Source organism: Trachypithecus francoisi, unplaced genomic scaffold, assembly GCF_009764315.1.
Source record: "Trachypithecus francoisi isolate TF-2019V2 unplaced genomic scaffold, Tfra_2.0 Lachesis_group10, whole genome shotgun sequence".
Classification (NCBI taxonomy): domain Eukaryota; kingdom Metazoa; phylum Chordata; class Mammalia; order Primates; family Cercopithecidae; genus Trachypithecus; species Trachypithecus francoisi.
This window is the reverse complement of record NW_022681455.1, coordinates 105,449,570-105,471,993: the sequence shown is the minus strand read 5'-3', so window position 1 is coordinate 105,471,993 and position 22,424 is coordinate 105,449,570. Positions and strand designations below refer to the sequence as shown.

At 39.3% G+C, this 22,424-nt stretch overlaps 1 protein-coding gene and 1 long non-coding RNA gene across 5 annotated transcripts in view; one reads left to right on the top strand and one right to left on the bottom strand.

Annotated features, from left to right (window-relative positions):
- CDH11 (cadherin 11) overlaps positions 1–18,724 on the top strand; it is a 177,913-nt gene extending 159,189 nt beyond the window's left edge. For all 4 annotated transcript variants that reach the window (XM_033218672.1, XM_033218671.1, XM_033218673.1 and 1 more), the window contains 2 exons: positions 14,351–14,602; positions 17,400–18,724. In XM_033218672.1, the coding sequence (XP_033074563.1) occupies positions 14,351–14,602; positions 17,400–17,896 (749 nt within the window). In that variant the 3' untranslated portion in view covers positions 17,897–18,724. The remainder of the gene's footprint in view (positions 1–14,350; positions 14,603–17,399) is intronic.
- A 28-nt stretch (positions 18,725–18,752) lies between these two features.
- Positions 18,753–22,011, bottom strand: LOC117087897. Its single transcript, XR_004438941.1, has 2 exons — positions 19,649–22,011; positions 18,753–19,351 (listed from the first exon to the last, which is right to left on the bottom strand). It is a non-coding gene; the product is annotated as an uncharacterized LOC117087897 (long non-coding RNA).
- Positions 22,012–22,424: the final 413 nt, after the last annotated feature.

The following is a 22,424-nucleotide window of genomic DNA, read 5'->3' as shown; positions in this document are numbered from 1 at the left end:
CCAATAAGATTATAATGGAGCTGAAAAATGCCTATCATCTAGTATTTACTATAACTACACTTTTAAACATTATTTTAGAGTGTACTCATTCTATTTATCAAAATTAAGTTCACTTTAAAATAGCTGCAGGCAGGTCCTTCAGGAGGTATTCCAGAAGAAGGCCTTCTTGTCATGGAAGACAACAGCTCCAGGTGTGGTACTACCCCTGAAAAACCCTACAGTGAGACAAGATGTGGAGGTGGAAGACCGTGATGCTGATAATCCTGATCCTGTGTAGGCATAAGTTAATATGTGGGTTTATGTCTTAGTTTTTAACAAAATGGTTTTTTTTTTGAGATGGAGTCTCGCTCTGTCGCCCAGGCTGGAGTGCAGTGGTGCGATCTCGGCTCACTGCAGCCTCTGCCTCCTGAGTTCTAGTGATTCTCCTGCCTCAGCCTCCCAGGTACCTGGGATTACAACACGACACCCAGCTAATTTTTTTTTTTTTTTGGTATTTTTAGTAGAGACAGGGTTTCACCATGTTGGTCAGGCTGGTCTCGAACTCCTGACTTCAGGTAATCCATCCGCCTTGGCCTCCCAAAGTGCTAGGATTTCAGGCGTGAGCCACCATGCTCAGCCAACAAAAATGTTTAAAAGGTAAAATAATAATAATAATAAAAATTAAGGTTGATTTATGCCTAATGTAAATGACAAGTTAATGGGTGCAGCATACCAACATGGCACATGTATACATATGTAACAAACCTGCACGTTGTGCACATGCACTGTAGGACTTAAAGTATAATAAAAAATAAATAAATGTTTATAAGTTTAGTGTAGCCTAAGTGTACAGTGTTTATAAAGTCTACAGTAGTGTAAGGTAACGTCCTAGGCCTTCACATTCACTCACTCAGTGACTCACCCACTTCCTGTCCCAAATACTCCATTCATATTAAGTGCCCTACAGGCATAATATTTTTTATCTTTTATGGCATATTTTTACTGAACCTTTTCTATGTTTCAACACACAAATATTTACTCTTGTGTTATAATTGCCTACAGTATTCAATAGAGTAACATACTGTATAGGATTGCAGCCTAGGAGCATTAGGCTATGCCATACAGGGTATATGTGTAGTAAGCTAAACCATCTATGTTTGTCTAAGTACACTATGTTTACAGGAGGAAATTTCCTAACATTGCATTTCTCAGGATGCTTCCCTGTCACTAAGGGAATCATCACTGTATATATGAATAAGCATACCTAACCAAATACATTGTTGCAATTATTACTGTGAACAAATTATTATGTGTTAGGTCAATTAAAATATAAGAAAAATAATCTTCATCACTTATTCCTTCTTCCACGCTCTTCCTTTCTCTCTGTATATCCAGCTTTCTGACCCATGTTCTCTAAAGAACTTATTTTAACATTTCTTACAAGGCAGGCCTACTGGCAACAATTTTTTTTTCCATTTTTGCTAGTCTGAAAAAGTATTTCTTCTTCACTTTTAAAGGATAATTCTGGTAGTTAGAGAATTCTAGGTTGATGAGTTTTTCTCTCAATACTTTAATTATTTCACTTTATTCTCTTTTTCCTGGCATGATTTCTGAGAAGTTGGATGTAATTCTTAAGTTGGATGTAATTCTTATCTTTGTTCCTCTATGGGTAAGGTGGGTTTTTTTCTCCCGACCTCTTTCAGCATTTTTTTAAATCTTTGATTTTTCTGTAGTTTGAATATATGACTAGGTGTAGGGACTTTCTTTTTGGCATTGATTCAACTTGATGTTCTCTGAGCTTTCTGCACCTGTAGTTTGGTATCTGACATTAATTTGGAGAAATTCTGTCATAAATGTTTCAAATAGTTCTTCTGTTTAGTTCTCTCTCCTCTTACTGGTATTATCATCACATATATATTTCACCTTTTATAGTTCCATAGTTCTTGGATATTCTGGGGTATTATTTTTTCAGTCTTTTGTCTCTTTGCTTTACAGTTTTAGAGATTTTTATTGATCTGTCCTCAAGCTCAGAGATTCTTTCCTCAGTTGTGTCCAGTCTACTAACGAGCCCATTGAAGGCATTCTCTATTTCTGTGGGTGTTTTAACCTCCAGCATTTCTTTTGGTTCTTTCTTAGAATTTCCATCTCTCTGCTACATCACCCATCTATTCTTGAATGTTGTCCGCTTTATCCATTAAAGACCTTAGCATATTAATCGCAGTTGTTTTAAATTTCCAGCCAGAAAATTCCAACATCTCTGACATGTGTGCCTGGTTTTGGTATTTTCTCTGTCTCTTCAGATTGTAGGATTTTTTGTTTTGCCTTTTAGTATGCCTTGTAATTTTTTTCTTCATAAGGGAAATGGTGTTCTGGGTAACAGGAACTGCTATAAATAAGCATTTAACAATGTGACAGTAAGTTAAAGAAGGGCTAGCACTCCATAGTCCTATGACTGGGTCTCAGTTTTTAGTAAGCTTGTGCCTCGAACTGTAAACTTCACAAGTGCTCCTTAGTTGTTTTTTTCTCGCTCCTTTGCTGGGACAGGATACCTAGGGTGGCCTAGAGTTGGAAGTTTCTTTTCCCCAGGTCAGTTAGTCTCTGATAAAATCCCAGAAGATTGGGCTTCCTTTGAAAGTTTTTTCTAAGATCAGACCTTGTTAAGAACAGAATGCTCTGGCGTATTTCAAAATGGTTCCTTTTTTCCTCCCCCTACTAGTAGCATGAGGGAATTTTTCTCTGATATTCCCTGTGAGAACCAGGTAGAGTTCCTGGAGGTAAAAATTACAAAAGTGTACATGTGCATGTGTGTGGCGGGGGTCGGGGGGGAGGTCCTGTGACTGGGTTCCCCTAGAGTTTTTAATTTCTCCATGCTGGGCCTCCATCAATTTGTCAATTACAGTTCAGGTTTTTCTACCCCAGCACTGATTCCTGAGGAAGTTTTTGCTTGTTGGTTCCTAACCTCGTAAGTTCGATTCTCTATATCTACGTGTCTGTCTCCAATTTGGGGACAGCTCTTTGCCCTGTAAACTCAATTCTCTTATGAATCTAGGAAAAGTTGTTAATATTCTAGTTTGTCTGGCTTTTTATTTGGATGGAGAGGTGACTTCCAAGCTTCTTAGGTATCAGATTGGACTGAATCTGGTCTAATTTTATTTTCTTAGTCACTATTTTTAGTATGTTATAACTCTTTTATTTATTTATTATTGGGCATTATTACAAAGTGATAAAACTTAGCTGATTTTCCTGGGTTTTCTAGAGCAATAACTACATAAAAATTAATGGCAATTTGTTTCATCTTTTAAAATATTTGTTTTTCATCTAATTGCATAGATTTACACTTTTCAGGTATGTGCTATATCATAACAATAGTAATGGCCATACTTGGTTTACTTGTTACTTTAATAGGGAAATTAGTTCTTGAGTTTCATCATTAAACATCATACTGAGTGTTAGATTAAAATTAAGATTTGTGTTTTGGGGTGTGTGTGTGTGAGAGAGAGAGAAAGAGAGAGAGAGAAAACTTTACATTCTTGTGTTACTAAAAAATAAATGTTTAATGTTTATCACAATTTTTTGATTCTAACAAGAAGACAGTATAGTTTTATCTGCAGACCTAATGACCTCGTAATTATAAATGCAATATTCTAATATTAACTTCATAATTTTAATTTTCAAACCTCTTATTCCAAACAACAATTATTTGATAAGGTACAGAGGAAAAAGCAAGGCCTAGAGATTAAAGGCTTGGCTTTGCTCTTCATCTCTAAAGGGGGAACAATTTTAATATTAATATCTGAATATTTGATATATAATTAATCCTAATAATAATTTATGAAACAGTTGTAAATTATCACACCATATGAATCAAGCTGCCAATTTGAGAGATAAAGGCACTGACATACTAAAAACTGGTACCAAAATTGGAATACCTCCCAGGATCTCAGAACCCCAGGGCTACATGCTTTACAATGGGCCATCTCAATTAGAATTGAGGGTTTATCAGATCATGGGGTTACATGGCTGTCAGAACGTTCTTCTGTCACTTGAGCAGCAAAGGAAAATTTTAGGAGTTTTCAATGAGTTTCTATTATAACAATAACAAAAATACTCAGGATTTTCAAGTAAATCAATGTTAAGAGTAGCCTTTTGTATACCATGAAGCCCCTTCCCTATTTGACTTGGCCTTCTCTGTCCTTGATGCTTCTCCTCTAGTTAGTGTCAGTGTGCCTTTCATCAGATTCTAGATATTTCTTAAGCTCCCTATGACAGCCTCTTCTTTCCGTCCTTCTATAATCATAAAGAGATGAGTGCCAGGAAGCATCCTAAAAGAAGGCTTTCACAGTGAATATGAATCTGATTTCAGGGAATCCCGAAAAGCCCATCCAGCAAAGTTAGTTATATTGTGAAAGCACAACTAATTTTGATAGTGACCATGAATGGAATTACCCACAGAGAAGCTGTAACTACGTGGTGACCTCCAAACAGGTCTGTCTGACTCCAGCCTGACCCCCACTTCACTCAATCCTCAATAAAAAAACCCGACAATGCCTCTCTCTCTCTCTCTCTCTTTTTTTAAAATTCTTTCCTGCCTGTCCATTTCCTATGTATTTAACTGAAACTCCATGGCTTAGTGAGCAAGACATTCCATGCTTTACTCCTTGCACACTTTACCTCTACCATCTCGTTTTTCTTGCTACCTTAAATCTTAAGATTCAGAAACTTGAAACCATGTCAAGTTTCTGAAATATGCCATGCTCTCACATGTCCATGTGCAGGGAATTTACTCCCCCTGTCTATCCCTCCTCCTTTAAGTCTCACTGTACATAAAGTCATCTCTTAGGTGAAGTCTGGCCTAACATCTCAGGCCATTTGGGCTGCTTCTTCCTAGTGCTCCAGGAATACTGCTCTAACGTCAATTTTTCTTATCACTCTGATTTCTAATCATATAATACATTTCCCTGTCTCCCACTAGAATCTGAGCTCTGTGAGGGCAGTATCCCAACATTTAAGAAAAATGGGTTGACTAAATGCATAAATTAAAAGTAAAGGAGTGGATGAGAAAACACTTCGTAACATATAATCTTCTTCAAAACTTTCAAGAATTAGTTACTATTAGTTATTATGGAAAGAACGAATCTGTCATGAAACAAGCTTCAGGATGAAAAAAAGAACAAATTTGATGCCAGAATATTCTGAAGAACTCAGTACTCCATCACCCAGCCCTTCCATTGTTTCATCCATTCATTCATTTACTTTTCCACAAAACTGTATTGGAGACCTAGGGTTAGGGGCCAGAATGAGATGACCTTCTGATGTATTAGTTTTCCAAGTGTAACATCCAAGATGGGCCGTGTGGCAGATCAATGAGCACTGAAACATTTAGAGTTGAGTTTGCACTGCTTAAAAAAAATAAAAATAAGAAAGCAGGCAAGCAAAGACATAAATAAACAACAAAATGTTTGCATGGAAAGCAGTGTTGGTTTAGTAAGGATAGCCAAGACAGATTCACTCAGATTAAACCAATTGGCAAATAAAGGCCTTTCTTTCTTTTTTTACCCCCTAAACTAAGGATATTTCTTATGAGCAACACAAACTAGCATGCAAACATGCTTCTGATTTTTCACTTTCATAATTTAAAGATAGCCAAACAGATTTTTGTAGGATTTATTTTTCGTCCTTAATTGCTCCAATATGGAAGATGCTCTGTTGGGAGATCAAAATGGCAGATGTCTTTTAATGCCCTGACATTTTCACTTGTGTAAATAATTATGTTTCTTTTCTTCCTAAAATTCATTGCTGCAGTTTGTCTCACACAGAACAGAGTTTGTCTGGGAACCCGCTCTCTCCCCAACCCAACAACAACAACAAAATAAATAGATCTTCTTGGTAGATCAGACATCATTCTTTCAAGGTTGCATGTGGTCACTGACTTAACTAGTTAGCTTAAAGACCCTAAATGTCAATATCCACCTGAATATCTTGGTAGTTTTCTTTGTCTTAAACTAAGAAATACGTGGGCAGTATGTTCTTTTCTCTCTATTTACCCTACCAACAAGGAGAAAATTATTATCAAACATAAGTGAAAGCAGAGTTGATTTTAAGAAATGTGATTAAATGTAACAATGAAAAGTCTCTTAATGCTAACAAACTGCGTACTTGGATATCTCATACACACATGCTTGAATTTCACACGCACACAGGCAAGTATTTCTATCATGTTACTCTTTCTTGTACTTCTCGTTTTGCAGATTTCTCAGTACAAAAGGCAATAATTGGAAGAACAGTGGTGTGTAGCTCCCTAATTCAGTTAGGAGACATTATAGACATCAGAGTCTTGGTCAATTATTTTCATTAGCATGTTAATTAAGGCTCATCGTTCATAGAATTTGCCTCATTGTAGTATATCTTTTCTTCCAAAATATTGGGAAAGTAATAGGTTTCTTCTTGCCTTCTTCACATTGATTTGTTTGTGAAGGGTGTGTGTTTGTGTGTATAGATGTATGTCTGGAAACGCTATGGGAACAGCTGTTGAATGAGCACCCCTGATTTTTTGTGAGTCCCTTTGCCACAAAATTCTTAGGTTTCTAAGAACTGTTCTTTTATCTAGAAACTGAGGTTTTTTTTTTTTTTCCTAACTATAAGCTATGATGGAATTCAACTAATTAACCAACCTTTTGTGGATATTAGAAAAAAAAAAACTTGTTTAATTGGAATGCAATAATGTCAGTGTTCCAGCGTCAGTTATGTGCTTATAAAATTCAGTGAAACCTAGGGGACTTCAAATTCTAGTTCTGTTATTTTCCATGTCCTTATGAGAAATTGCTTCCCTCTTAGTTTCTCAGTTTTGTTTCCTATAAGATATGGGTCATTATACTCTTCACAGAGTTTGAAACATTATTTGGGATAAGGTATGTAAAAGTAACAAACAACAGCGTTTGCCCATATTAGCAGTTCAATCAATGTTGCTTAGTTAAATTTGCTTCAATTTAAATAATAGTAATAACAGAATAATAAGATAGCAAGATGAAGATATTTAGAAAAAGCAAATCCGCAATATAAATATAAGCAACATTAGAAGGAGTTGGAGAAGATGGAAACTAGAAATGGACCGTGAGGTGATGAATCAGTAAAATCTGACTGTGTGGAAAAGTCAGACTGATAAGAGATGCATTGGAAAGAATAGCATTCAGCCATTTATTCTGTCAATACACACAACAGTACTAAATGCCTAAATGCTCAAAGATGAGTGAAAAGCTATATAAGTCCAGGCCCCTTCCCTCAAGGAGGTTACTGTCTGGTGAAGAGGTCAGACATTCAATCATGATGGACTGTGAAATGTTCAAACTATGCAGTGATGACAGGTAGGTAGAGAGCTCACAGGGTATTCAGAAAGGCAAGAAAATAGAGGTGTACACACAGACTAGTAAGTTCATCGTTGATCAGTAATAACATCAGGAGTATATTGTCACAAACTTTTACAACATTCTGTGAAATTTCCATTATTTCAGTCCCTTGGATTGAAGATGGTAAACACTGACTGACATCAAAACTTAAAATTAATTTTTCAAAATTCACAAATGTAAATGAGTGTAAAGAAATCAAAATAACTAAATGCTCAAATGGTGCCTTTGTAATTGTGTGTCATCTATACTTCTGAAATTATTGAAGCTTATAACTCTACTAATACTTTTTAGTCACACACTATATATAAATTTTATGTATGTGCTTATATATTATATATATAGATGTGTGTGTGTGTGTGCACGGGCATGTGTGGGCACAGGAATACTTTTTCCATTATCTTGACAGAGCTATTGCCACATTTCTAAGGAAAGTGGTGTAGGCCAGAGCAAAGTACTCAAATAATGATTATTCTGCTAGTGACTGAATACCTGTCTTCAAGTGTGTGGTAGCTTTTCATGTGGTAGATAGATCTACTTCCTCTCTGAGGTTTGGGCAGAAATGTAGGGTAGGCAGATTTAGGTCAGCAGTGAACAAAATACCTCCCTGGGAGCAAGTCTTGGCCTACATTCTCAGTTTTCCAACAGTCTGCAGAGAGGATCCCCAGATTGAAGTGCCCTGTGGCCTTTTTTAATAGGATAGAATGTCTCTGATCAGGTCAAGCTGTGAGGATTGTTTAGCTTCAGAGAAGAGATGGACAGAGGAAAAGGATTGGTAAGGAAGAACATCTGCAGAGCCTTCGGGAAGCTGCTGCATGACTGATGCCGTCTCCCTGGGATAAGCCTCTCTCGTGACACCATGGTGAGGGCAGTGGGTCCTGGTCCTTTGCTCTGGTGCTTCCTGTTTTCAAGTTTTCAATATGCAAGAGCTGGTCCATATACTGCCCACTTTGATCTGCTTTTAATTTTTTCCTTTTTTTGCTAACATAGGGTTGTCACCCAGTGCAGTCTATCAATCAAGGGCTTCTTTCTCTCTCCATCTTAATGTTCCCCTTGCTTGCCAGTCTTATTTATTTCTCCATTGGGCTACATCATCATCATAATGCCTATACTGGTATTCCCCCAACTGGTACTGTGGAGATCATCATTATCAGGAACTTTTATATTGTATTAGTGGAACGAAAAAGTGTACAAGTAAAAGCAGCATGCAATTAGGAGTTTAGGTTGTACTAAAAGTTAGAAGCCTGAATTTGCTTTTACATTAATAGAAACACTACACTTTGTGCATGACATATTCTGATAATTAATGGCCCTATTTGCAAGTTTTGGCCTAAGTGGGGGAAAACATGCAACTGGTTACATATCTGTGGCCAGGGATGAAAACACCGGTGTCAAGATCAAAAACCAAGATGCTTGAAAAACATTTTCTTGTCATGGGAAATATATTGCCCAGGACTGAAGAATATGAAATATTTTCTTACCTTGAATGAAGAGTCCTTCTGCATAGGCAATTACATTCAGAGCTACAATGACATTTCCAAGAATTCACTTTCCTCTCTTTGCCAATAAGTTTCCCTTCCTCATTAGTCTACTGCTCAAAGAGAAGAACTTCCAGAAAAGAATTAATATTTACTGAGCATCGCCAACAGGCTGGCAGCTGTACTAAGTAACTTTGTGAATGGAATCAAATGTAACCTAAAATTATTAGTTTCATAGATGAGAATATGGAAAATCAAGACAACTAGAAAATATGTTTAAAGTCAGGCAATTAATATGTACAAGATTCAAGATTCAAACCCAGGCCTGTTTGACCCCGAAGATTGAGTTTTTTGCTTTTTACAATCTTTATATAAGAAAAAGATCTAAGAAATCTCTATGGAAATTTTTAAAGTGATGGAATATTTGTCTTCTTCTGTTTCATCTTATTAACCTGGAGCCAATCTGACACTTTCCTGGAAATATGTCCTCACTGAATCTCTTTTTCACTGAATCTCTTTTTTTCTTGGATTATCCATTAACCTCGGCAACGCATGTGTCCAATGCAAGAGGACCCACTCAGAGATGGATAGGGAGTTGAAAGCTAATATGTAGTCAAATATAGGGTGAAAACTTAGTTTCTAGCAAAGGGTTTTCTTTTTCTTTTTTCTTTTTTTTTTTTGAGACGGAGTCTTGCTCTGTCACCCAGGCTGGAGTGCAGTGGCCGGATCTCACCTCACTGCAAGCTCCGCCTCCCGGGTTCACGCCATTCTCCTGCCTCAGCCTCCCGAGTAGCTGGGACTACAGGCCCCCGCCACCTCGCCCGGCTAGTTTTTTGTATTTTTTAGTAGAGACGGGGTTTCACCGTGATAGCCAGGATGGTCTCGATCTCCTGACCTCGTGATCCGCCCGTCTCGGCCTCCCAAAGTGCTGGGATTACAGGCTTAAGCCACCGCGCCCGGCCGGGTTTTCTTTTTTTATTGTTGTTTGTTTATATTTCTATTTGTGTGTCCAGATTTGTTTTTCAAGAAGTTCTTGACCACAGTGGCTACTTTTTTTTTCCTTCTTTTTAGATACAGGGTCTCATTCTGTCAGCCATGGTGTAGTGCAGTGGTGCAATTACAGCTCACTGTGACCTTGAACTCCTGGGCTCAAGCAATCCTCTGGCATCAGTCTCCTAAGTAGATGGGACTATAGATGCTGGTCACTCCACCTGGATAATTGTTTAACTTTTTATTTTTTAGAGGCAAGGTCTCGCTATGTTGCCCAGGCTGGCCTAGAACTCCTGGCTTCAAAAGATTCTCCTACCTCAGCCTCCCAAAGTGCCGAGATTACAGGTGTGAACCATCATACCAACCCATAGTGGATTTTTTTTTTTTTCTTTTTGATTTAGAATCTCATTCTGTCTCCCAGGTTGGAGTGCAGTGGCACAATCTCGGCTCACTGCAACCTCCACCTCCCAGGTTCAAGCGATTCTTTTGCCTCAGCCTCCTAAATAACTGGAATTACAGGCATGTGCCACCACACCAGCTAATTTTTTTTGTATTTTTTAGTAGAGAGAGGGTTTTGCTATTTTGGCCAGGCTGGTCTTGAACTCCTGGCCTCAAGTCATCTGCCTGCCTGATTCTCCCAAGTGCTGGGATTACAGGCATGAGCCACCACGCTAGGCCATAGTGACTATTTTTGATCAGTGATCAGAGTGGATCACAAGAAGGACAGGCCATGATACCGAAATGCCACTCAGAAATGTCACGTCTGAGAGAAGGCTCACACTCCCATTGGTCCTGGAACAACCTGGATCTAAAGGGGGAATATTTTATAGACTCAAGCAACACAGACCGCCTAAATGCCAAACCAGGCTGCTAGACACGTCTCCTACCAACCGTGTTCACCTTTACCAACTCACCAGCCCTGGAGGATCTCAGTAATGTGTGTTCAGTTTTCTGTTAGAAGAATTCCCTGAGCCTTCTGGAAGCACAGCACAGAGGATAAACACTGATTTCTATCATGTTATTTAGTTGCATAACAACCCCATGAAGCATACTTGCTATCATCCATCTCCTAATTTTAAAGATGAACAAAAGGGGCTCTAGCTGGGAAAAATTACCCAATTGAAAGCAGATAATTAGTATTTTCCCACAAAGAAAGCCTTAGTCCATTTCTTTCCCACTTCTTGAACTCATCTTAAAATCCATATGTAAAGCATGTTTTAATAGAAGAGATTTGAAAAGTTCTCATGATTCTATTGATCTATCACCAAGAGATTGTAAATGGTTTGGTCAGCTGGGTACTTTGATGAGCTTTTATGTAGTGGTTTCTGTGTGTTGGAGAGGACTTAGTTGTTCAGAATATGAAACATCTTGAATTCACGTGCCAATGTCATGCCCAGATCCATGTTTTCCGTTGGTGTTTGAGTTTCAATTACCTTCCTCAGTAACCCAACCTGCTGTGATCTGGAAGTGCATGGATGGCACATTGAAGAATAGATTTTAAATTATGACTTCCACAAGTTTATTAAAACAAAAATATTCTCTTCACACACTTTCCAGCCATGACACTATGGGTAAAACAGTAGGACCAAATATGTAAACCAAGCAAGTCATCTGCTGGGCATGTCACCCATATCAAAGAGTTATCTTTGACCTAGAAATTCAGTTAAATTTTCAACATTCATTTTATTCATGATGACATGGACATTTCAGATCATTAAAATGGAGTAGATATTGTAACTGTCAATTTGTGAGAGTCTAATTTAACTATGAAAACATACACGAGAAGAGAAAATATATTTTGTATTAATTTATTATAGATATGTAATTTTTATTATAATTGCTAAGTGTGGAACAATGGTATGTACAGCCTAGAGGAGAAAAGAACAGTCAGGTAACTGCATTTTCACTTATCATTTTATTTGAATAGCTTACTTTTATTTTTTTCATCCTACTTCATATTATATACAATTTTTATATAATTTTCCCCAGTGATAAGAGATATGTATGCCAGTCATACAAAATTCAGAAAATACAGAATTGAGGGCTAGCTGTTCTGCATTGTTTTGGACAAAATGTTGGCAGTGAAGGACAAAGAATTGGTCATATAAGGTCTACTAGAGCCAGAGAGTACAAAACCTCACCATCTGCAATACTCAAAATTTCTGCTCATCCGTAAATAAGAATGAATCTGACATACACACACACACACACACACACACATATATTCTAATAGAAATAATCTAACAGAAAATAAATTGTAGTAGGCCTTCCATATTCATGGGTTGCACATTTGTGGATTCAGCCAACCATACATCAATATATCAACCAATGTATCAACCAAACATCAAATATGTTTGGGGAGAAAAACAGAAAACAACAAAAAATGTAATACAACAGTGAAAAAAATACAAAATTGAAACTACAGTATCATAACTATTTACATGGCTTTTACATGGTATTAGGTATTATAAGTAATCTAGAGATCATTTAACACATATAGGAGAATCTCTGTAGGTTATATGCAAATACTATGCCATTGTATATAAGGGATTTGAGCATCCCTGGATTTTGGTATTCAGGGGAGGGTCCTAGAACCAATCCCCTGCAAATACCAAGGGAAGATTATACATTTTCTTTAACCTAAAATATATTAAATAATTTTGAAAGTCTGAGATTTTTTTTCCCTACTACAGGAGCTAATTCAAAATCCTGTCAACCTATTTAAAGCCTACCAGCTATTGGGCCGTGATGCTAGTCATAACATTCATGTTGCTATAAATCCTGATTCTTAACCCACAAACAGAGGCAGACCATACCAGAAGTTCATTGTATGTGTGTGTATGTATGCATGTATGTGTAATTTGATGGAACATATTAAAATTTTCTACTGTTTTATAATACCAATGCTTTCCCACTAGAAAATACATCTTAGAAAAATAGTTGCAACTGGTGGAGAAAACATGATGGGGAAGTATTTTAGGGGCAAAGGCTATGAAAGATTGGGAAATACAGAAAAGCCAACATCTGGAATTTTGGTTAAATCCTTCCCAGAACACAGTTATGCCATTTGTTCAACAAATACTTATTGAATGTCTGCTGTGTTTCTGGCCCTGCAGAGACTGAGAGGAATCAGATAAAAATCCCCTATTCTCAAGAAGTTCGCAGTCTCACAGAGGTCAAAGTAGTTATGTCAACAAATCATGACAGAAGAGTAGGTTTGTATTTCTGTAAGAATATACAGTGTGGTGGGTCACACAAGAGATGATGGGAGAGGTCTTGGATGCCCTCCCTGAAGAGATGACTTTTGAATTCTATTTTGAGGCCTGAGAAATACAACTGTTATGATAAAAGGAACAGTTATTTTGGGCAAGAGAGCAGTGGATAAAAAGACCAGGCGCACAGAAGAGTGTGGCATTCTTGGGGGACAGAATTGAATTCTTGATGCCAGGCTCAGCTGGTCCATGTGGAAAAACATAGGAGGTGAGCCTGGGAAGCAAGGTAAGGTCTAGATTAGGGAAATAACATTTGATAGTCCATCATGCAGGCAGAGGTGTGCTGTGTTATGTGAGCAACAAACTTCAAATCACTCTAAGCAGGAGGAGTCACATGTTTAATTGGGTGGTTGATGGTGTTGGGGTTTTAAAGAAACCATCAATCTCCTGCAAGGGTTATAAAGTAGTTCCTCTCTTTAAAGCACATATATTTTCATGACTAATGAGTGGATTCCTAGTTTGCGTAAGGTTGAAGGTGGACTTGGAATTTCTTTTTAAAAAATATATGCAAACAAAAATTGGCTAAACGCTTGTCATAAAGTAGGAAGTTTGCACATGAGAAAACATTTGTTTCCTCACACACACTTGAATAATTAATTATTAATATTTCCTGTGCTAACATAGAATAGATTGCTGAAGCTCATGTTTTCTTGTGGAATTTCAAGAAGGAACAATAACCCAGCAGAAAATGGTGCGGCAGGCTTGCCACCGAAGGCAGTTCCCTTCAAAGGCAAGCCTGCCACACCATTTTCTGTGGGAAAAGGGAGGGTGTGAGCCTGGAAGGCAAAGTGAAGTCTAGGTTAGGGAAATAATATCTGATCATCCACCATGCAGGCAGAAGTGCGCTGAGTCATGTGAGCAACAAACTTCAAATCATTCTAAGCAGGAGGAATGACGTGTTTAACCGGGTGGCTGAGGGTGTTGGGGGAACTGGCAAGTCTGCCACACCATTTTCTGTTTGGCTCTTGCCCGTTCTTCAGTGGAAATTCCCTACCAAATCCAAAAGAGCCTGTTTCTGAAATGTATTGCAAAATGCAGATAGCTTGTTTCATGATCGCATCATGCCAAATGGCGGTGGCTTCTGCAGATACTTAGATGAAAGAACAAGTAAGAACAATTCTGGTGGTTAACCTTTATGATAAGAGAGTGCCCTCAGATCTGCCGAACAGAGAGCCACTGTGATTCCAATGGTCTTGACTGGGCGCACGGCCTGTCTCCCCTCTTTCTGCAGATAACACAGCAGGGGTGTACGCCCGGCGTGGAGGGTTCAGTCGGCAGAAGCAGGACTTGTACCTCCTGCCCATAGTGATCAGCGATGGCGGCATCCCGCCCATGAGTAGCACCAACACCCTCACCATCAAAGTCTGCGGGTGCGACGTGAATGGGGCACTGCTCTCCTGCAACGCGGAGGCCTACATTCTGAACGCGGGCCTCAGCACAGGCGCGCTGATCGCTATCCTCGCCTGCATCGTCATTCTCCTGGGTAAGGGCGCTTCCTGGTCCCCTGCAGGAAGGGCCTGGCAAGCGGATACCCCTCCTTGAAACACACCCTTCTCAAATACAGGCTGGTAACCAGGACCCTGTTATGACTGTCGACACGGTTTAAGACAAGAAGTGGAGTAGTGGGGCGGAGTGGTGGTTGCCAGGACGAGATGCGGGTTGTCTGCCTGGTGCATTTGACGGAATATTGGGGGGAGCAGACAGTTGCGTTCCTGCGGAGAACAGGGAAAGTCATGAGCATTTTGCCTGGCCATCACAGGGCTGGAGCCACTAGGGGGCTTCAGGGACATCAGAGAAGGTTTGGCATAAGAGGAATTTGGGCAGAAACCTGGTGTATTAGCAATGGTTTTGTCTCACAAGATAAAGGAGACGGCTTAGGGACATTAGGTGCATAAGGAGGAGCAAAAGATAGCATAGGAAGGACTCGGGAACTGGAAGAAGGAAGAAGCAGGACTCTAACCCCTCCACTAATTACATTTATAACATCTATTCTAACACCTCAGCTCATGGATACCCCTTGGAAGCTTTTCCTGCACCTGCCCCTGCTTAGGTGCCCCTCTTCTGCACTTCTGTCTCATCTGTGGCTTATTCTGTAGAAAAGCCATGTGCTGGTCCTCATAACATTTACCATTTCTGGGCCTCAGGAAGATCATTTTGTCCCAAAGTCTCAGAACTAGTGACTGACCAAATCAGGATTCAAACCTATGCATATCTGACACCAAACCTACACTTCTCCCATGGTGCTTGGTCCTACCTCGAATGAATTCATGGAACTTTACTCCATAGGAAAGAGCCAGTACATTCAGTTCAGCAAATAGTTACTGGGTATTATCTGGGCAACAGGCCCTATGTTAGGTCCTGAGAGATAAAAAGAAGAAGCCTGTGTGATCTCTGTCCTCAAAAGGTTCACAGTATGTCAAGGAAAGTATGCATGAAGAGATAAACTCTTTACTCCATAGGAAAGAGCCAGTGAGTTCAGTTCAGCAAATAGTTATTGGGTATTCTCTGGGCAACAGGCCCTATGTTAGGTCCTGAGGGATAAAGAGAAGAGTCTATGAGATCTGTGTGTTCGACAGGTTCACAGAATATCAAGGAAAGTATGCATGAAGAGATAAACTGAGGGACATGGTGGGTGCTGTAATAGGAACATGAACACAAGATGGTTGGGGCAGAGTAGAAAGCACCTGACATGGGTCAGGCTCGGTAGCTCACACCTGTAATCCCAGCACTTTGGGAGGTGGAGGCGGGCCGATCACCTGAGGTCAGGAGTTCAAGACCAGCCTGACCAACATGGAGAAACCCTGTCTCTACTAAAAATACAAAATCAGCTGGGTGTGTTGGTGCATGCCTGTAATCCCAGCTACTTGGGAGGCTGAGGCAGGAGAATCACTTGAACTCGGGAGGCGGAGGTTGCAGTGAGCCAAGATAGCGCCATCGCACTCCAGCCTGGGCACCTAACATTGCCTGGGAAGGTCAAAGAAATCCTCCTGGAGGATGTGACATACAGGTTGGCTGCTGAGAGTTGTCCAGCTGGGGACAGAGGCTTGGATAGATGAATATTTCAAACAGAGGAAGTAAAATACAAAAGCCCTAAAAAGTTAATAGAAGTGGAGACAGATGTGTAAACCATGTGATAAATATTATAATGAGGGTAAGAACAGGGCCAGGCTGGTGCATGAAAAAGGTGCCACTAGTCCTGTCTGGTGTCAGGATGGGAGCCCAGGAAATGTATCCATAATGAAAGAAAAAAGAGTCTGCCAAACAGAAAAAGTGAAAAGGAGTGGTCTGTGCTCGTGAAAGTGCCCACAAAAACAAGGCACAGAGCTTTGGGAGCCACATGAAGACCAGGGCAAATACAATCTTCCATCCCTGCTTCTCAGAGCAATGGTGGAGCCAGAGGGGTGCTCAGTTGGAGTGCCAAATTCAGCCACAAGTATTTTCTTCAGCCTTGCTGAGTGTGTGGGAGAGCCCTCTAATGGAACACTGTAGAAGTCTCTTGGGGAACAGAGGGAATCAATGAAGAATTAAACTGTGCCTGAACTTTCTTATAAATGACTCTGATCACCCTTCATAGGTTGCCCAAGCTTAAAGGAACCTCCTCTCCCAGGGAAGACAAGAGATTGCTTTATCTGGGTTCCAGCTGATGCTATTTTCCTATGTTAAAATAAACAGAAGATTTTGTCTTCTGAGGGTCTTTATAAACTTCCTTTCCTCTATGTGGTGGCTACAGAGAGTCCAGCCAGACTTATGATAAGATTTCCCATTAAGTTAGTATAGGACCAGTGCTCTTTCTCAGACATTGGCAGGAGCTAGCCATCCTTTGGCAGGAGCTAGCCATCACCCCCTATAAGATGGTAGGCCCTGAGGGCTCTGCATGTCCTCATTTTTAAACCTTGGAAAAACAGCTACCTTCCTTTGCAAAGAGAAATTGGCATTACCACTCCTAAGAGACTACAGACCAACATGTTTAGAATCGGCCTAGTTCTTAGGAAGATGACTTCTAAATTGTATCTGGATTTCATTTATTAAAAGTTCAAAGTTGTCCCAACCTTCCAAGTTGTTGGACGTAATGTTTTCACGACAGCATCTGTAGAGGAAGAGCCAGGCAGAGGTCAATTTTACACATCCCTGGGAATTCCAGGCAAAGCTCTCATTTCCTATACCGTTTCCAGTTGTGAGCATTTGTACCTCATGGTTTATAGTAATCAGAGTTCCTCTGGTAGAAGAACCCAGGAATACTGAACTTAAGGAATGCTTACTTTCTTTTTCTTTCCCTCCAGTCATTGTAGTATTGTTCGTGACCCTGAGAAGGCAAAAGAAAGAACCACTCATTGTCTTTGAGGAAGAAGATGTCCGTGAGAACATCATTACTTATGATGATGAAGGGGGTGGGGAAGAAGACACAGAAGCCTTTGATATTGCCACCCTCCAGAATCCTGATGGTATCAATGGATTTATCCCCCGCAAAGACATCAAACCTGAGTATCAGTACATGCCTAGACCTGGGCTCCGGCCAGCGCCCAACAGCGTGGATGTCGATGACTTCATCAACACGAGAATACAGGAGGCAGACAATGACCCCACAGCTCCTCCTTATGACTCCATTCAAATCTACGGTTATGAAGGCAGGGGCTCAGTGGCCGGGTCCCTGAGCTCCCTAGAGTCGGCCACCACAGATTCAGACTTGGACTATGATTACCTACAGAACTGGGGACCTCGTTTTAAGAAACTAGCAGACTTGTATGGTTCCAAAGACACTTTTGATGACGATTCTTAACAATAACGATACAAATTTGGCCTTAAGAACTGTGTCTGGCGTTCTCAAGAATCTAGAAGATGTGTAAACAGGTATTTTTTTAAATCAAGGAAAGGCTCATTTAAAACAGGCAAAGTTTTACAGAGAGGATACATTTAATAAAACTGCGAGGACATCAAAGTGGTAAATACTGTGAAATACCTTTTCTCACAAAAAGGCAAATATTGAAGTTGTTTATCAACTTCGCTAGAAAAAAAAAAAAACACTTGGCATACAAAATATTTAAGTGAAGGAGAAGTCTAACGCTGAACTGACAATGAAGGGAAATTGTTTATGTGTTATGAACATCCAAGTCTTTCTTCTTTTTTAAGTTGTCAAAGAAGCTTCCACAAAATTAGAAAGGACAACAGTTCTGAGCTGTAATTTCGCCTTAAACTCCGGACACTCTATATGTAGTGCATTTTTAAACTTGAAATATATAATATTCAGCCAGCTTAAACCCATACAATGTATGTACAATACAATGTACAATTATGTCTCTTGAGCATCAATCTTGTTACTGCTGATTCTTGTAAATCTTTTTGCTTCTACTTTCATCTTAAACTAATACGTGCCAGATATAACTGTCTTGTTTCAGTGAGAGACGCCCTATTTCTATGTCATTTTTAATGTATCTATTTGTACAATTTTAAAGTTCTTATTTTAGTATACATACAAATATCAGTATTCTGACATGTAAGAAAATGTTACGGCATCACACTTATATTTTATGAACATTGTACTGTTGCTTTAATATGAGCTTCAATATAAGAAGCAACCTTTGAAATAAAAAAAAAGATTCTTTTTTAATTCTGGGTTTGATTCTTAACATTGAAAAAAAGTTAAGTATTTCTAATGATCCATTTATATTTCTAATTTAATTGTGATCTTTTAATAACCCTATTTATGATCTGTTGTAGTCTGTCTGATGCTTTTATTGTTTATTTAAAATCAAATATGTTTTACAAATGTTTTTTCAGAGAAGATTCTGTAACATCATGTAAAGCTTTTTTGTACATTCTTGGTGTTAACCTCCCGGCTTCTCTTCACATACATCTTCTAAAAAAGGATGTGAAAGAACTAGGTCAGTCTATGACTTTGCAATATGTGTTATATAATATGCATTTATCTTGTATATCAGTAATTTGATGGTTATGAGAGATGAATCCATGAGGGAATGGAGCTATCAGAACTCTAATGTTCCAGGTATATATTCTGTGCCCCACACTGAGCATTGGGGGACTGGGAGACTAGACTCAAAATACAAATTTGCCCCAGACTCTAATGTTATTCTATTTTTTCTTATGTTGAACTTACCAGGCTATTATAAGACTCCTACAGTTGAAACTGCTTATTTTTCCTCCTATAATTTTAACTAACTGTAAAATGATGTGGCATTTTACGTTTTAATGAGAAAGGGCAATTCATTTCAAAAACCTTTGTTTAGACTGTAATCCCAGCACTTTGGGAGGCCGAGACGGGCGGATCACAAGGTCAGGAGATCGAGACCATCCTGGCGAACACGGTGAAACCCCGTCTCTACTAAAAAAATACAAAAAACTAGCCGGGCGAGGTGGCGGGCGCCTGTAGTCCCAGCTACTCGGGAGGCTGAGGCAGGAGAATGGCATAAACCCGGGAGGCGGAGCTTGCAGTGAGCTGAGATCCGGCCACTGCACTCCAGCCTGGGCGACAGAGCGAGACTCCGTCTCAAAAAAAAAAAAAAAAGAAAAAAACCTTTGTTTAGAATATGCTTGGGGCCGTAAGCTCAGAATGAGGGCAGGGACCATTTTGGATTCTGAGGGTCAATGCCATTTGGTCCGGGAGTGTGTCTACAGTCCCCTGCATCCCAGCTAGTTTACTGGGGATTGAAACTTATGTGAAGGGCATTTCACCTGTTCAGTTGGGCCAAAGGTCGAAACGTAGCAATACTTGGGGAAAGACCATACAAAGTCACACTGCAAGTGCTTTCCCTCTTTCCCCCTACACACAGGGCACGTGCTTTTTCTTGGATTGCAGACAATTTTTACAGTTTTTTCCTGACTTTATTGTGAAAGTTTGTTTCAAGCATTTCTTGATATGTTACATACTATTTTTTATGATTTAGTCAACATGCATACAAAGAAATGTTTTTTATGAAGTGCTCACTTCCATTTTACTTTGCATTGAAATCAAATTGGGCTGAACACTTCAATGGAATACATTCTGTGGACAATGTCACTTTAGCATCTTTCATCTCAGTGAAGAATTACGGATTCTCAATACTTCCATAATTGCAGGTTGTGTTCCTTTTTTATATAGTTTTTGTAATCCAAAGAATATTTTGCTAGATTTGCACAGATCTCCAATTGAATTTGCAATGAAGAAATAACTCAAAAGGAATATGAATAGCATTTAAATAAGTATACAGCTGTAAGTAACCCTGTCACCATGGATGATCCTTTTCTCTAGGAATGTATTTGGATTAGAGATGACAACTACATTTTCGCATTTTTATGTTGAAGTCTTTTTTAAAAAGGCTGTTTACTTTTCAGTAGTTAAGAATACTTGTTTTTCTTTTTTTTTTTCTTTTTATCTTTTATTTTTTCTTTAAGCCTCTATTGTTTGTAGAACACGCTTAGAAACTTGGAAATAAAATGTCTTTCCCAACTAGTGGAGTCCTTTTTCATTTAGAGCACATTGCCTTAAAAGAAGTCTTAATTTAAATGGTCTTTCCTTATTTCTAAAGTAATCACTGTTTTATACCATCTATGCAGCTAAAAGAAGGAACACGCTTCTGTTCTTTTCCTCAAGTAATGGGTGTTGTTTCTATTCATCATTCATTCATTGATTCATTCACTAATTCATCAAAATCTTATTTTATAAACCTTGCTCCAGTTACTTGAGGATTCAGAATGAATCTTACTACCTTTCCTGACATCTTTTGATAATTCAACCCTATACCAAAGTATCCACCTTTTTGTCTTATAGTCACCTATTTACCTATTTGCCCTCCTAGACAATGCAAGAAGATATTTTATCTCCTTCCAAGTTGAAGGAAGAAAATAAAACATAACAGGAAGGACATGGTGAGCTGTAGAGTGTGAATGGAGATCAGGCCAGCTGTGGAAATTCTGGACAGATCTTGGGTTTAGCTAAGTTATCTTTTTTAGGCCTGGGTTTCTGGGGGTGACAGGGAAGATAAAAGAGTAGTTTCTTTACACCTCTTGGAGAATTGGTTAAAAGTATAGAGATCATGGCTCTGTATGTCAGGCGGAACCAGGTCAGGAGTACTTGAAACTACTCCTGGGTCATTGTGACATATCCTTCACCTCTTTTTGAGAAGCTTTATAAGACAACAGAGGTGAATGCAGGTTGGGCAGTTGGAGTCTCTGAGCAGAAGAGGGGCAAAATTTATTTGGCAGGCAGTGTGGAGAACAGATTAGGAGCATGTAAACCCAGAGGTGTGCCCCAGGAGGGCTTTTGCAAAGGTCAAAATGAGGTAGAATAAGGGCCTGAAATAATCCAGTAATTTGGAGATGGAAAAGAGGAAAGACTTCTCTGCTCCTGTACTGCCGTCAGCCTGGTCTGGGCCACAGTCATCTCTGACCTGGAAGACTGACACCACCTCTTGGCTGATCCTCTGCTTCCTAACCTCTTCTCAAAAAAGCCAGAGGGATACTTTTAACACACAACCTAGATCACATGACTTCATAACCTAAACCTCTTCACTGGCTTCCCAAAGACTTAAAATGAATTCTGATGCCTTTACTTTGTTGCTTTACATGAACAGGGCCCTGTGAACCTCTCCAGTGTCATTCAGCTCCATCCTCCTTTCAGTGCACGATGCTCCAGCCAGACTGGCCATCTTTCAGTTCCTCATACAAACAAAACATGTGTCCTTTTCCATGGAAAGCAGGTCACCATTTTTTTTTTTTTTTTTTGTACCGATGACAACTCTTTAAACTTATTTTGCTTTTTGGCTTTGTGTATGTGTGTGGGTGGGTGGGTCTGACTGCCCTACCAGAATGTAAGCTCCATGAGGGCAGGGAATCTTGCTTTCTTGTTTACCATTGTATATCCAGTTCTTTACACTGTGCCTGAAACATAACAGGTACACAATAAATATCTGTTGAATGAAAGCAAACACACTGATGAGGCAGATTTATCAGGATTTGATGACTGATTCGAGGTTGCCAGTGTGATTTTAAGCATCCTTATCTGAAAAATTATGTCAACTGTGATCTTAGTACCTAGGATTGGTAAATTGAAAAGAAATGGGTTTGGGGAAAATGAATTGAGCTTGGGTTGGGATTGTAAATGGGAGGTGTTTGTGTGAGACAACTGGATGGACTTTCAAGTAAGTCACCAGAAGTATGGACTTTCAGTTCACTCATTGGAGAAGTAGGGCCTGGGCATGGAATGTAAGAGTCATCAAATGGGAGCTGAAGCCTCAGGAGTGACAGCATTTTTCTAATTGGGTTTTCACTGTTCTCTCTCAAATTTAAAAGGATATTTTAATGGTAAAATCCCT